This window comes from Mobula birostris, chromosome 16 (assembly GCF_030028105.1).
Source record: "Mobula birostris isolate sMobBir1 chromosome 16, sMobBir1.hap1, whole genome shotgun sequence".
NCBI classification, from domain to species: Eukaryota; Metazoa; Chordata; class Chondrichthyes; order Myliobatiformes; family Myliobatidae; genus Mobula; species Mobula birostris.
The window spans coordinates 8624931-8638133 of NC_092385.1; the positions used below are offsets into that span (position 1 = coordinate 8624931).

General features: G+C 44.4%; 1 protein-coding gene across 1 annotated transcript in view; it reads right to left on the reverse strand.

The window, feature by feature from the left end:
* Positions 1-13203, reverse strand: part of col7a1l (collagen type VII alpha 1-like) — a 363635-nt gene that overhangs the window by 290589 nt on the left and 59843 nt on the right. Inside the window, exons 4-6 of the mRNA XM_072281015.1 lie at positions 7477-7636; positions 6068-6161; positions 5497-5658 (exon numbers count right to left, since the gene is read on the reverse strand). Coding sequence (XP_072137116.1) covers positions 5497-5658; positions 6068-6161; positions 7477-7636 — 416 coding nt within the window. The remainder of the gene's footprint in view (positions 1-5496; positions 5659-6067; positions 6162-7476; positions 7637-13203) is intronic.

The window sequence follows — 13203 nt, forward strand, 5'->3', positions numbered from 1 at the left end:
AACATACTTTCTAAGACTTAGAACTTCATTATTGGAATGCATCATACAGTGTCAAACTCCCGTGCTTAGTCTCTGAGCGGTTTTGGTTTGTTTTGAAGTACTAGGTACATCAAAGTAGTATATACTATATAACTTATGACAAATTATCCATCACTTAAGGTAATTTAGGAGCTTTGTGGCAATTTGTTCCGCTGTGTGATGAACTGAGATGGAGGCGATGGGCCAACTCCAGCTGCTCCAGATCTATGGACTCATGTTGGTTCAGAATGCTGTTGCTTCCTTTTATTGCTTGCATGATTTGTGTCCTTTTTTTTTCCTTACTCTGCACCTTTAAAAGGTGTTGGTCTTTCTTTTAAATTAGGCACTTTCTGGTTCCTTGCTTTGCGGCTGCTTATAAGCAGATGAATCTCAAGGTTGTATAATTCATACACACTTTGATAATAAATGAACTTGGAACTTTGAACCTTCATCATCCCTGGTTATGCCTTCTTCTCTACCATCAGATAGGAGTTACAAGATCTAAAAGATCGTAATGATTCAGGAAGAGTTCCATCCCCTTGCTATCAGAATTCCGAACGGTCCACAAACCCATGAACACTACAATATGTATAATTTTTCATAAATGATGTTGTACTTTCCTGTAAAGAGGAGAAGATGGCGGTGCGACACAGCTTGCAGCGGCCACTCCGGTGAATGATATCTGTCATCTGTCAAGTAGGGTGCCATGCACAATCCTGATTTGATGGAGACAGACGTGAGAGCACGGAGGAACATCTGGTGAAACTTCTGAAATGCCTGCTTCGCTGCCGCTGCTACTGCGTGGTCCAGAATCTCCGGAGGGGAAGGCCCCGAGTCCTCGGCTTTGCTTGTTGCTCGGCAGCTGGGGCGGTGTCGAAGCACTCGGCAGAGATGGTGCTTGGTGCTCGGTGTCAGAGGGCTGGTCGGAGGCTTGAAGTTTTCGGACGGACTCAGAGTTGGCTGCGGTCGGGTGCTTCCAATGCATCGGTGAGTTTGCGGCGCTTGGAGGTTCATGGCAGGGAGAGTTTCTCCCTTCTACCGTCTGCATGAGATGATGAGGCTATTGGGACTTGAGACTGTTTTTACCATGCCCATGGTCTGCTCTTTATCAAATTACGGTATTGCTTTGCACTGTTGTAACTAAATGTTATAATTATGTGGTTTTGTCAGTTTAGTCTTGGTTTGTCTTGTGTTTCTGTGATATCTTTCTGGAGGAACATTGTATCATTTTTTAATGCATGCATTTCTAAATGACAATAAATGAGGATTGAGTGTCCTTATAATCTAATCTAATCTAAATAACTGCAAGAAAATGAAACTCAGGATGGTATATGGTGACATTAGGATCCATTTGAAGTCTAATTCATGAGTGTGTTGTGGGTCAATAGCAGAAGATACCTGATAACCTGGCAAAGGATCTGATTGACATAGATCCTGCTGCAAGTAGGTCAATGAGTGAATATACACTCAGTGGCCAGTGTATTCGGTAAAGGAGTGTACCTAATAAACTGTCCACAGGCATGGAATCCGGTACGGTCATCTGCTGCTGTAGCCCATCCACTTCAAAGTTCAAAGTGTTGTGCATTCAGAGATGCTCCTCTACACACCACTATTGTAATGCATGGTTATTTGAGTTACTTCTTGTCTGCTTGAACCAGTTTGGCTATTCTCATCTGACCTCTGTCATTAACAAGGCATTTTCACCCGTAAACCCGCTGCTAACTGGATATTCTTTTTGTTTTTCACACCATTCTCTGTAAACTCTAGAGACTGTTGTGTCTGAAAATCCCAGGAGATCAGTAATTTCTGAGATACTCAAACCACCCCATCTGGCACCAACAATCATTCCATGGCCAAAGTCAATTAGATCACATTTCTTCCCCATTCTGATGTTTGGGCTGAACAACAACTGAACTTCTTGACCATATCTGCATGCTTTTATGCACTGAGTTGATGCCACATGATTAGCTGATTAGATATTTGTATTAACAAGTAGGTGTACAGGTGTACCTAACAACATGCCCACTGAGTATAGAACAGTAAAAGTTCAATGTACATTTATTACCAAAACATGATTACAATATACAACATTGAGATTTGTCTCCTTACAGGCAGCCACAAAACAAAGAAACTCATTTTAAAAAACTGTCAAACACCCAACGTGCAGAAAAAAAACAAATCGTGCAAACAATAAAAGTAAGCAACTAACATTCAGAAATGAACTTCACAAAAATAAGTCCACAGCCGCGAAACCAATCATCACTGCAGCCGGTCTAGGAGCCCGTTAGTTGCATTGGATACAGACTCAGTTCAGCGCAGAGACGAGTAAACCTCATGGGTCCTTCTGCCCACAGTGTTGTGTTGACCAATATAAACCTACTCGACAATCAATCTAATCCTTCCCTCTTTGCACTTGGAGATGACAGTGGCTAAACCTACAAGGCACCTTAACAAGAAGGGCTGATGACAGGAAACAAAAACGGACAACTTACACAACTCAGGACATTCATGAAGTCATGTCACCGCCATACAAAACTTTAGTTAGGCCACAAATGAGTATTAAGTGTAGTTCTGGTCACCGCATTACAGGAGTGAAGTAGATGCTTTGGAAAGGGTACAGAAGGGGTTCCCCAGGATGCTGCCTGGATTGGGGTGTATAAGCTTCAGGGAAAGTTTGGACAAAATTGGACTGTTCTCTCTGAAAAGTTGGACGCTACAGGGTGATCTGATATAAACATATTAAAATATGAGTCATTTTCCCAAGGTTAATGTATGATGAGGGGTGTTGTATGTAGCAAGCCAAGTATTGAAAGACCTAGATAGAGTAGATGTTGAGAGGATGTTTCCAGCAGTGGAGGTGTTAGGACCAAAGGGTACAGCCTCAGAATAGAAGGACGTCCATTTAGAGCAGAGATGAGGAGGAATTTCTTTAGCCAGAGGGTGGTGAATCTGTGGAATTCATTGACACAGATGGCTGTGGAGACCAAGTTACCGGGTATATTTAAGCAGATATTGATAGGTTCTTGTTTAGTAAGGAGTCAAAGGTTACATTGAAAAGGCAGGGGGATGAGTTGAGAAGAATAATAAATCAGCCACATTCAAATTGAGCAGCCGCTTAATTGGGCCAAAATGCACTGGTCCCAATTAACTGGAATCCACCATTCAGTATATACATTTCTAACTGTAACTTGTAGTAATATTTTTTATGTATTCCACAGTATTGTGACTGCAAAACAACAGATTTCATAACATCACATACATGAAAAGGTCTGCAGAGGCTGGAAATCCAAAGTAACACACACACAAAATGCTGGAGGAACTCAGCAAGTCAGGCAGCATCTATGGAAAAGAGTAATCAGTTGATGTTTCGGACCAAGACCCTTTATCAGGACTGGAAAGGAAGAGGAGAAACCAGAGTAAGAAGGTGGGGGAGAAAGATGTTCAAGGTAGCTGGTAATTGGAGAAACTGAGAGAGGGGGACGAAGCCAATTGTTTACCACACCTCCTCTCCCTCTCCTGTACTTCATTCTCCCCCACCCTCACCCCACCTTCTTACTCTAACTTCTCCCCTTCCTTTCCAGTCCTGATGAAGGGTCTCTGCCTGAGACATCGAGTGTTTACTCTTTTCCATAAATTTCACTACATACTATGTGTCAGTGATCATAAGCCTGGTTCTGGTTCATCCAGACAGATCATTCTGTACACAACTGGAAGTACAACAGATAAACAAAAAAAAACAGAATGCAGAATATAGTTACTGTTACAGAGAAAGTGCAGTGCAGGTGGACAAATAAAGTGCAAGATTCACAACGAGGTAGACTGAGAGATCAAAATCTTCTCCTTAGTGTACAAGAGGTCCACTCAACATTCATTCATGGCTCCGTCTGTCTAAGTAGACAATGGATGTGCCCAGTTTGGGGGTGCAGACCTAGGCGATGAATATGGAGATCCTGGGCTGCCCAGACATCAAGACCCCCCTCTCGGCCTCGCGGATCTGGTCCAAAGGAATGCGAAGCAATACTTTTGGCATCAGCTTGGCTGCAGGAGCTGCCGGGAGGTGACGTGATACGTCATCCAACCGCCTTAGGGGCTCCACTCCGGATTTGTGTAGGGTTTTCTCCTTAGCCTTCTCTTCTCCCGAAGATACCCACAAGGCAGTGGGATCTGTAACCCTGGATAGGGGCCCATACTGGGTACTGTCAGCCGGAGCCAGCCGAGCCCGGGACTCGTGTAAGGCAGGGTCATCATACCCTGTAGTGATGACATATGGAGCCATTACCCACTACCCAGTCAACATTCATATGATGGTGGAAAAGACACTGCCCTTGAGCCTGGTGGTACATATTGTCAAGCTTATGTATCTCCAGCCCAATGGGAGGGTGAAAAGAGAGAATGACCTGCGTGGGGGGGGGGGGGGGCGAGTGGTCCTTGCTTACATTGACTGCTTACCCAAAGCAGCAGGAGTTAGTGGAATGGATGCGGGATTGGTTGACTGGGCTGTGTCCAAACCGCTCTGCAATTTCTTGCTGTCACAGGCAGAGCAGCTACTCTAACAGAGTCATAGAACACTATACCACATTAGCCCCTCTAGTCCATGCCAAACTATTATTCTGTCTCGTCCCATCAACCTGCACCTGTCCCATAGCCCTCCATACCCTTCCCATCCACGTACCTATCCAAGTTTCTCTTAAACACTGCAGTTGAACCCAAATCCACCTCTTGTACTGGCAGCTCATTCCACACTCTCACCATCCTCTGAGTGAAGAAGTTTCCCCTCAGGTTCCCCTTAAACATTTCACCTTTTACCCTTAACCTATGACCTCTCATTCTGGTCTCACCCAACCTCAGTGGAAAAAGCCTGCTTGCACTTATCCTATTTATACCCTCAATTTTGTATACTCTGTCAAATCTCCCTCATTCTCCCACGTACCAGGGAATAAAGTCCAAACCTCAACCTCTCCTATAATCTAAGTCCTCAATTCTGGATGGGGAGCTTGCAACAAGTCAATCAGCTCATTAGTGTTACCACAAAAGCTCTTGTCTGTTTTGGGTGCTACAATAGCGTAGCAGTTGGTGCGACACTATGACAGCCTGGGGCATTGGAGTTCAGAGTTCACCTCTGGCACTGCCTGTAAGGAATCTCTGTACATCCTCCCTGTGGAACGTCTGGGCTTTCCCCCAGATGCTCCAGTTTCCTCCCCGGTCCAAAGACATACCAGGTACAATAGGTTAAAGTAAACTGTTCTGTGATCAGGTTAGAGTTAAATCGGGTTTGTCGGGGGTTGCTGGGGAGGAGCGGCTCGAAGGGCTCGAAGGAACTACTCCGCACTGTATCGCTAAATAAACAAATAAACTTAAACAGCCCATGAGTGATGAGAACCCCAACACGTGTGCATGTTCCCAATGCCCTGGTCAGAGACCCATATTCCAAACAACTAAACACATTGAACAGGTTTATAATGTGTTTTCTGTCTTTACCTCCTGCTTCATCCAGGGTGCCTCCCGCCGTGGAACAAACCCTCTTGGAAATCAGCGGCAACAGAACCTTTAGGATCTTGAAGTCAGACACAAAGAAGGAATAATCCTTGGTAGGCTTTGAGGTAATCTCATCGAGTTCCTGCTTATCAGCGTTCTTAATCCCTGGAGTGGGAGAGAAGAGAACGTTGAACCATCAGCCTCGTCACCAACGAGCATCAGAACCAGAAATTGCTTCTCATTTCAGACACAGATTTATCTCCTGTACATCGAAACAGACAGCGAAATGTGTCGCTTACATTAACAACCAACACAACCTAAAGATGCGCTGGGGGCAACCCACATGTTTTGCCACACATAGCATATCCACAATGTCAGCAGAACAACACTGACAACAATAACAGAACAATTGTAACAAAAGAACCGTTTTTCTCCACACCCACCCACCCACAAATGGATCAGTCTCCAACCCCAGGAAAGGCTGCCTCTGGGCCACCGGCTTCCAGTGGGCTCACGGACTCACAGATATCTCCAGTGTACAAATACCGCCCAAGTAAACAGACAAAGAACGTACCAACTGCAAATAATTTAACATCTTGGCTCTGCAACTTTAAGGCTGGCTGATTCACGTTATCCTGTGATTTCCCATCGGTTATCAGGATAGCGATCTAAACACAAAAAACATCAGCCCACAAGAGGTTAAAGACCCATTTGATGTTTACTGCACTTTCACATTTGTTACCATAAGAGCTAGCTCACTCCTAAGCAAATTGGCACAGAGGGAGGAGAGCACTTCTTTTGAATCCATAGCCATCGAGCACACTGAGAAATAATGCAACTCAACTCCTAAGAATTCGAGTGTATGCTGTTCTGATAGTGCGTTCATTGATTAAGGACATACTGTATGCCCAAAACAGATTTTACTGACCTGGTCGGATCTGACAATCAAAACAGAAGAACCTAGCATATAGGCCATTCAGACACTAAAATTTGGTAAAATCAGTGAATTGGCTTATTACCAGCTGCTTGCGCTTATGCCAGCCGGTTTAGCGAGCAGAGCGGCGGACACTCCTGCTGAAATCTGGAGGAAAACACACAGAGGATGCAGAGGGGGATCACAAAGTCGAGGAAAGAGGACCGGGTCGAAACAACAGAGACTTATGGAGAAGAGGAGTTCGGTGGGTAATAAAATGGACGAGTTCACAGCGCTAGCCAAGCGTCAGAGAACATTTCGGGAGTGCAGTGTTATGTATTTCACTGGAACGGGGCTGCACGAGGACATACCCGATCAAAACTTCTCCATGGACGGCTTCCAGACCGTTCGGGCTGACTGGAAGTGCACTGAGAGTGGTAAGTGTAAAGGAGTTGGGGCTTACTGTTCTGGTTAACAACAGATGGTGCAATCTGGGTCATATTACGATTGAGGAACGTGTTTGTAGACTGGATATTGAACTTTTTACTGTTGGACTTCGGCCATATTCCACCGAGATACAACACTGGGCAGCACGGGAGGTCGTCCCTGCCTGTGGCCATCGAACTTGCTGCTCCTCCCGTGGAGGGTCAGACACCCTGAGCCAATAGACTGGTCCTGGACTTATTTTTCATCTGGCATAGCTTGCATTTTGTTGTTTGATTGTTTGTGGTTTTTGTATTGCTATATTTATGCTCTATTCTTGGTTGGTGCGGCTGTAACGAAACCCAATTTCCCTCGGGATCAATAAAGTATCTATCTACCTATTTATTGTCACAGGGGGAAAGGTACTATGAAAAGCTTTAATTTGCATTCCATCCATACAGATTATTTCATTGCAACAGTGATTGAGGTGGTACAGGGGAAATCAATAACAGAATGCAGAATAAAGAGCTACAGAACAGACAAACAGTGAGGTAGACAAGGTCATAATGAGGTATACTGATATTATTAAGACACAGGAGATATTTAGTGGGAGAAACTTTTATGGAGAAGCGTTTTCTCTCACGTACCTTGGGAACTGGACGCCTCAGTTTAGTAGATCCAAAGAAGTTGTCTGCTACGTATTTCAGCCCAGCACCCGTCCTTGTGTTCCCGCCTTTGTAATGGAGGTCGTGGATTGCGCGCAGAACCTGGAGTCCTGTGTCGTAATCTTGAAAGGAGAACTCAATCCTTTGAAGAGAAACAGATACTGAGCCAGGCTAAGAAGGACTTTGAGTTGGCTTTTAAGTTGAAAGTTGATGGCGTGGTTAAGAAACTGGTGTGCTAGACGTCACTAATGGGGGATTGAGTTCCAGAGCTGCGAGGTAATGTTGCAGCTCTATAAGTCTCTGGTTAGACCGCACTTGGAATATTGTGTTCGTTTCTGGTTGCCTCAATATCAGAAGGATGTGGAAACTTTGGAGTTGGTGCAGAGGAGATCTACCAGGTTGCTGCCTGGATTAGAAAGCATGCCTTATGAAGATAGGCCGAGTGAGGTGTGGAGCGAAGGAGAATGAGGTGACTTGATAGAGGTGTGCGGGATAATAAGCAGCATGTATCGTGTGGACACCCAGAGACTTTTTCCCCAAGGCAGGAATGACTAACACAAGGGGGCATAACTTTAAGGTATTTGGAAAGGGGAATGTCAGAGGTAGACACACATCAAAGTTGCTGGTGAATGCAGCAGGCCAGGCAGCATCTCTAGGAAGAGGTACGGTCGACGTTTCAGGCCGAGTCCTTTCGTCAGGATGAAAGGTCTCGGCCTGAAACATCGACCGTACCTCTTCCTAGAGATGCTGCCTGGCCTGCTGCGTTCACCAGCAACTTTGATGTGTGTTGCTTGAATTTCCAGCATCTGCAGAATTCCTCTTGTCAGAGGTAGACTTTGTTTTTATACAAAGAATGGTGGATGTGTGGAATATGCAGCAAGGGGTGACGATAGAGGCAAATACTTCAGGGTCACTAAGGAACTCTTAGGTTGGTACGTGGATTATAGATAAATGGAGGACTAGGTGGGAGGGAAGCTTTAGTTTAGTCATAGAGTAGGTTAAAAGGTCTACACAACATCATGGGTTGAAGGATCTGTCTTGTGTTCTGTGTTCTACGTTTAAAGGGGCGCAGGTAGGCAAAGCCAACTTTAGTACTCTACTGACCTCAGCAAAAGGAATTTTGCTGAATCAGATTGATGTAATTTTCCCTTGATTGCAATACATTACTTGGCACAACAGAGTTAATGATTTCATGATAGGAGAAGCACAAGTCAAAGTTTGAAACACGAAGAGCCTGGAGAAGCTGGAATCTGGAGTTATACAGAAAACGCTGGAAGAATTCAACAAGTCCAGCAGCATTTGTGGAGGGAAACGCTTCAATAAATGTTTCTGGTCATCTGACAAGCCAGGTCAAGGGCCTCAGCCTGAAACATTGACTATCCGCTTCCTTCCATAGACGCTGCCTGACTAGCTGAACTTCTCCAGCGTTTTTATGAGCCAAAGTTTTTTCATTCACCTCACTGACGCTGCTACGTCACTCCACTAGTTCTTGACTATAACTGTTGTAATGTGAGCATTATTAAAAGTAAGTTAATACTATTTAGGATAATGGGGGGTTCTACTTCCGTTCTTTTTTTACTTCCGGTGGGCTTTGTATATAGCGTCCCTGCAATGCTATAACGGTTGTAAAAAGTCTCTGTATATACATAACAGTTTCGAAGTTCAAGATAAAGTTGTTTCTTTGGCATGAAGTTGTCGAGTGTGCCTTTTTTAAAGTAGAAATTACTACAATAACACCATACCCTGCTATGTTCCTCCTAACCCTCGACATCTCAAAAATCCTTGGACTCAGTCTTCAGCTTGTAAAACTCTCTGACACTGTTCCCTTTAACCTACATGTGTGTGCAGCCGCGCAGTAACTGAAACGCTCCCACGCACGTAGCCTTTGTTGCTGCGCAGCTGGAATAAAGACAGTCAAGAAAAAGTTTACAAAGCGTGAAAGATTTTCTTTGTTGTACTGTATTTCATTATGCCCTTCGATTAATGAATAATATCAAAAGTATGTGATTTTTCAATTTTCATTCTAAATATTCATAGTAGGCATGTTACAAAAAAAAAGCATTTAAATCACCACAAACAAGAGAAAATCTGCAGATGCTGGAAATCAAAGTAACACACACACAAAATGCTGGAGGAACTCAGCAGGCCAGGCAGCATCTATGGAAAAGAGTAAACATTAAATGTTTCAGGATGAGACCCTTCATTTAAAGTGCCACGCAGTTTTCAGGCCATGTAAAAATTTCTAGCTCAGAGCAATGGTTGGTCCACGCACCTGTGTAAAAAAAAACTAGAGGAAACGTTACTCTCTGGGGTGGATCATTCCAAAAATTCAAAAATCCTTGAGATAAAATTTGGTCTTTGCCTCCATCTTAGATGGGAGACACTGCATCGAGAGACTATACCCACTGGTTTAGGTTCCTCATCAAGGGGACTATCATCTCAGCGCCTACTGCCTCAGAATTTTATGTTTCAATATGATCAGCTCACTTTCGTGAATACAGGTGAAAGAAGTAACCAGACACCTTATTTCCCCATTCCCCCATGTCTTCCCTTCTCTCCATGGCAACCAGTTGCTGCAGCTGTCATGGCGCATATACCTTGACACACTTCCCAAGATGCTTAGCAGCCATGACACAGCAGCTGCAGTGTTGGTAGGCAGATGCTGAGGGGAAATCATGTAGGCTGCACTTTACTGCATCAAAGTTGGAGGAAATACATACATATTTTGCTCTTAATTACCAAATTTTCAGGATTCCCTCAATGAGCTTTAACACCAAATTCACCACCTATAAGCAAAATGCAATTTCTAAGCAGTTAAATTTTTAAATTTCCCAACCAATCTATCCTTGGGGGTCAGATGATTCACTCAGACTCTTACTGGCCTGAACAACATCTTCAGTTTAAAAAGGAAAGCATTCATTGTCTTTCAGTAACCATGCAATCCCTAATGCCTAAAAGCCACGATCAGCCTGTTCTCCCAGTCTGCCGTCTTAGCTTCTTCAAATCTCAGTGGGACTGGTGTGGCACAACTGTCATTTCATTTCATTAAGCTGACTTGCACCCGGAACTGGACACTCAATTATGAATCACTACTACGGCCTGAAGAAGGGTAGTCAGAGTGAAGTCAGGACAGATGCAAAGTTCATTAAGGCAACTTTGACCAGATCCGTGAAATGTACTGATATGAGTGAGAGATTTTCAAGGGTCTAGATTGCAAAAACATTTACAATGTTTTGTAATGACTAAACCACATTTCATTTGTTTGAGGAAAACTTTAAAGATGAAGCAAAGAACACAAAAAATTCTGGAGGAACTCAACGGGTTAGGTGGCATCTATGGAGTGGGATGAACAGTCAACTTTTCAGGCTGAGATCCGTCATCAGGGCTGGAAAGGAAGGGGTAGAATGGCAGAATGAGAAGGTCGGGGTGGAGGAGGAGTACAAGATAGAGGCGATAGGTGAGATCAGTTGCATTCGGGGAAGGGTTGTACATCTTTATGCCCTTATCTCATTGATGAAGAAAGACTGAACAGTGAAAAGGTTGTTCTCTCAGTCTTGTAGCCAATATCCTTTACCAAATTAACAACCATTCACTCATCTGACACTTCTGGGATGAACTAGACAGGGTGGCCGATGGTAGCTGGACTTCCAACATGTGCCACACCTCACAGGTGATGAACTGGCAAAATTCAGGCAATGAAACAGGCAATGGAAATATGAGATTAAAGGGATCCTACAGATGCTGGAAATCTTGAGTCACACATTCAAATATGTTAGAGGAACTCAGCAGGTCAGGCAGCATCTATGGAGGGGAATAAATAGTTGCCGCTTCAAGCCAGGACTCTTCATCAAAACAAACTTTTCACATCTCCGTGACCTTCCAGTCCAACCTGGTGTGCATCTCCAATCTTAATTGCTCCTTCCTTGATGACCATTAGAGGCAACCCTCTTTAAACCTTTCTTCCCCTCCTTGAAGATATCCTTCACACCTATGTCTTACGAAAGCTTTTGGCCATCCAACTTTATCAAGTCTTAGAATTTGCCAGAGGACCTCAGTGGGTCACAGATTCCTGATTCAAGGTTTTCACAATTCCTCCAACTCTCACGACATACTGTGATCTGGGTTCAATTCCTGATGGTGCCTATAAGGAATTTGTACGTCCTCCCCATAACCATGAGGGTTTCCTCCGGGTACTCCGTTTTCCCCCCACATTGCAAGGGTGAGGGGGTTAAGGTTATGGGTAGTAAATTGTGGCCGTGCGATCTTGGTGCTGGTTAATGGTGAAACTCGCGGGCTGCCCCCAGCACAGATTGTATTTGCACTGTGTTGGTCGTTGATCCTGTCTCCATTTCACTGCATTTCAATGTACTTGTGACAAATAAAGATAACTTTTAACTAATCTGTTGCCACCTACTCCAAGATTAACAAAGGTAACCCTATTAACCTATCAGAATGTCTTTTACGTGCAGGAAGAAATTTGGTGTGGGGTGGGGTGGGGTGGGGTGGAGTGGGAAAGATGACATTTAAAGAACCAAAGCATTCTAATTGGCTGCATCACTGTTTGGCATGGTGGGGGGTGGTGCGAGGAGGGAGTGTGGCTACTGCACAGGATCGAAATCAGCTACATAAAGTTGTAAACTCAGTCAGCTCCATCATGGACACTAGCCTCCCCAGCATCCATGACATCTTCAAGGAGTGATGCCTCAAAAAGGCGGCATCCATTATTAAGGACCCCCATCAGCTCTTCTCATTGCTACCATCAGGGAGGAGGAACAGGGGCCTGAAAGTACACACTCAATGATTCCGGAACATCTTCTTCTCCTCTGCCACCTCATTTCTGAATGGACTTTGAACCCATGAACACTGCCTCACTTCTTTCTTTGGCACTGCTGCCGCATAACAACACATTTCACGACATATGCCGGTGATAATAAGCCAGATTCTGATTTTGATTCTGGCCACCCAGTGGAAACCCGTGCAGTCACGGAGAGAACGCACAGTTCCGAGGTCTGGTCCAAACCCAAATCCCTGGAGCCGTGAAGCAACAGTTTTACCTGCTATGGCACGATGCCACCTCCTTCTTCGTTAAACATGCTACAGAAATGTAACTTGCTGTTGGAATGGGGGCTGAGCTCATGGTCAAGGTCAGACCCTGCATGGATGGGGAGTGCTAACAACAGTAAATTTTGCAATTACAAAGGCACGCCAGCAGCTATATTTCATTAGGAGTGTGAGGAGATTTGGTATGTCACCAGTTGTCTAGCAAAAGTTGTACAGATGTACCACAGAGAGCATTCTGACTGGTTGCATCACTGTCTGCAACGGAGGCACCAGCGCATGGGATCGGGGAAAATAACTGCAGAGGGTTGCAAACTCAGCCAACTCCATCAAAGGCACAACCCACCCCAGCATCGAGGACATCAAGGAAATCTTCAATGGATGCTGCGTCAAGGCAGCATCCATCACTAAGGACATGCCTTCTTCGCAGGTGCAGGAGCCTGAAGACCCACTGTTAACGGAAAAGTCTCTTCCCCTCCACTGTCAGATTTCTGAATGGACAGTGAAGTCATGAACACTACCTCACCACTTTTGCTCTCTTCTTTGTTTAATACACACACACATATACATATATATGTGAACTGCTGAAACAACAATTTCATGACATACACCAGTGATAATAAATTTGATTCTGATTCTAAGATAAGCCTA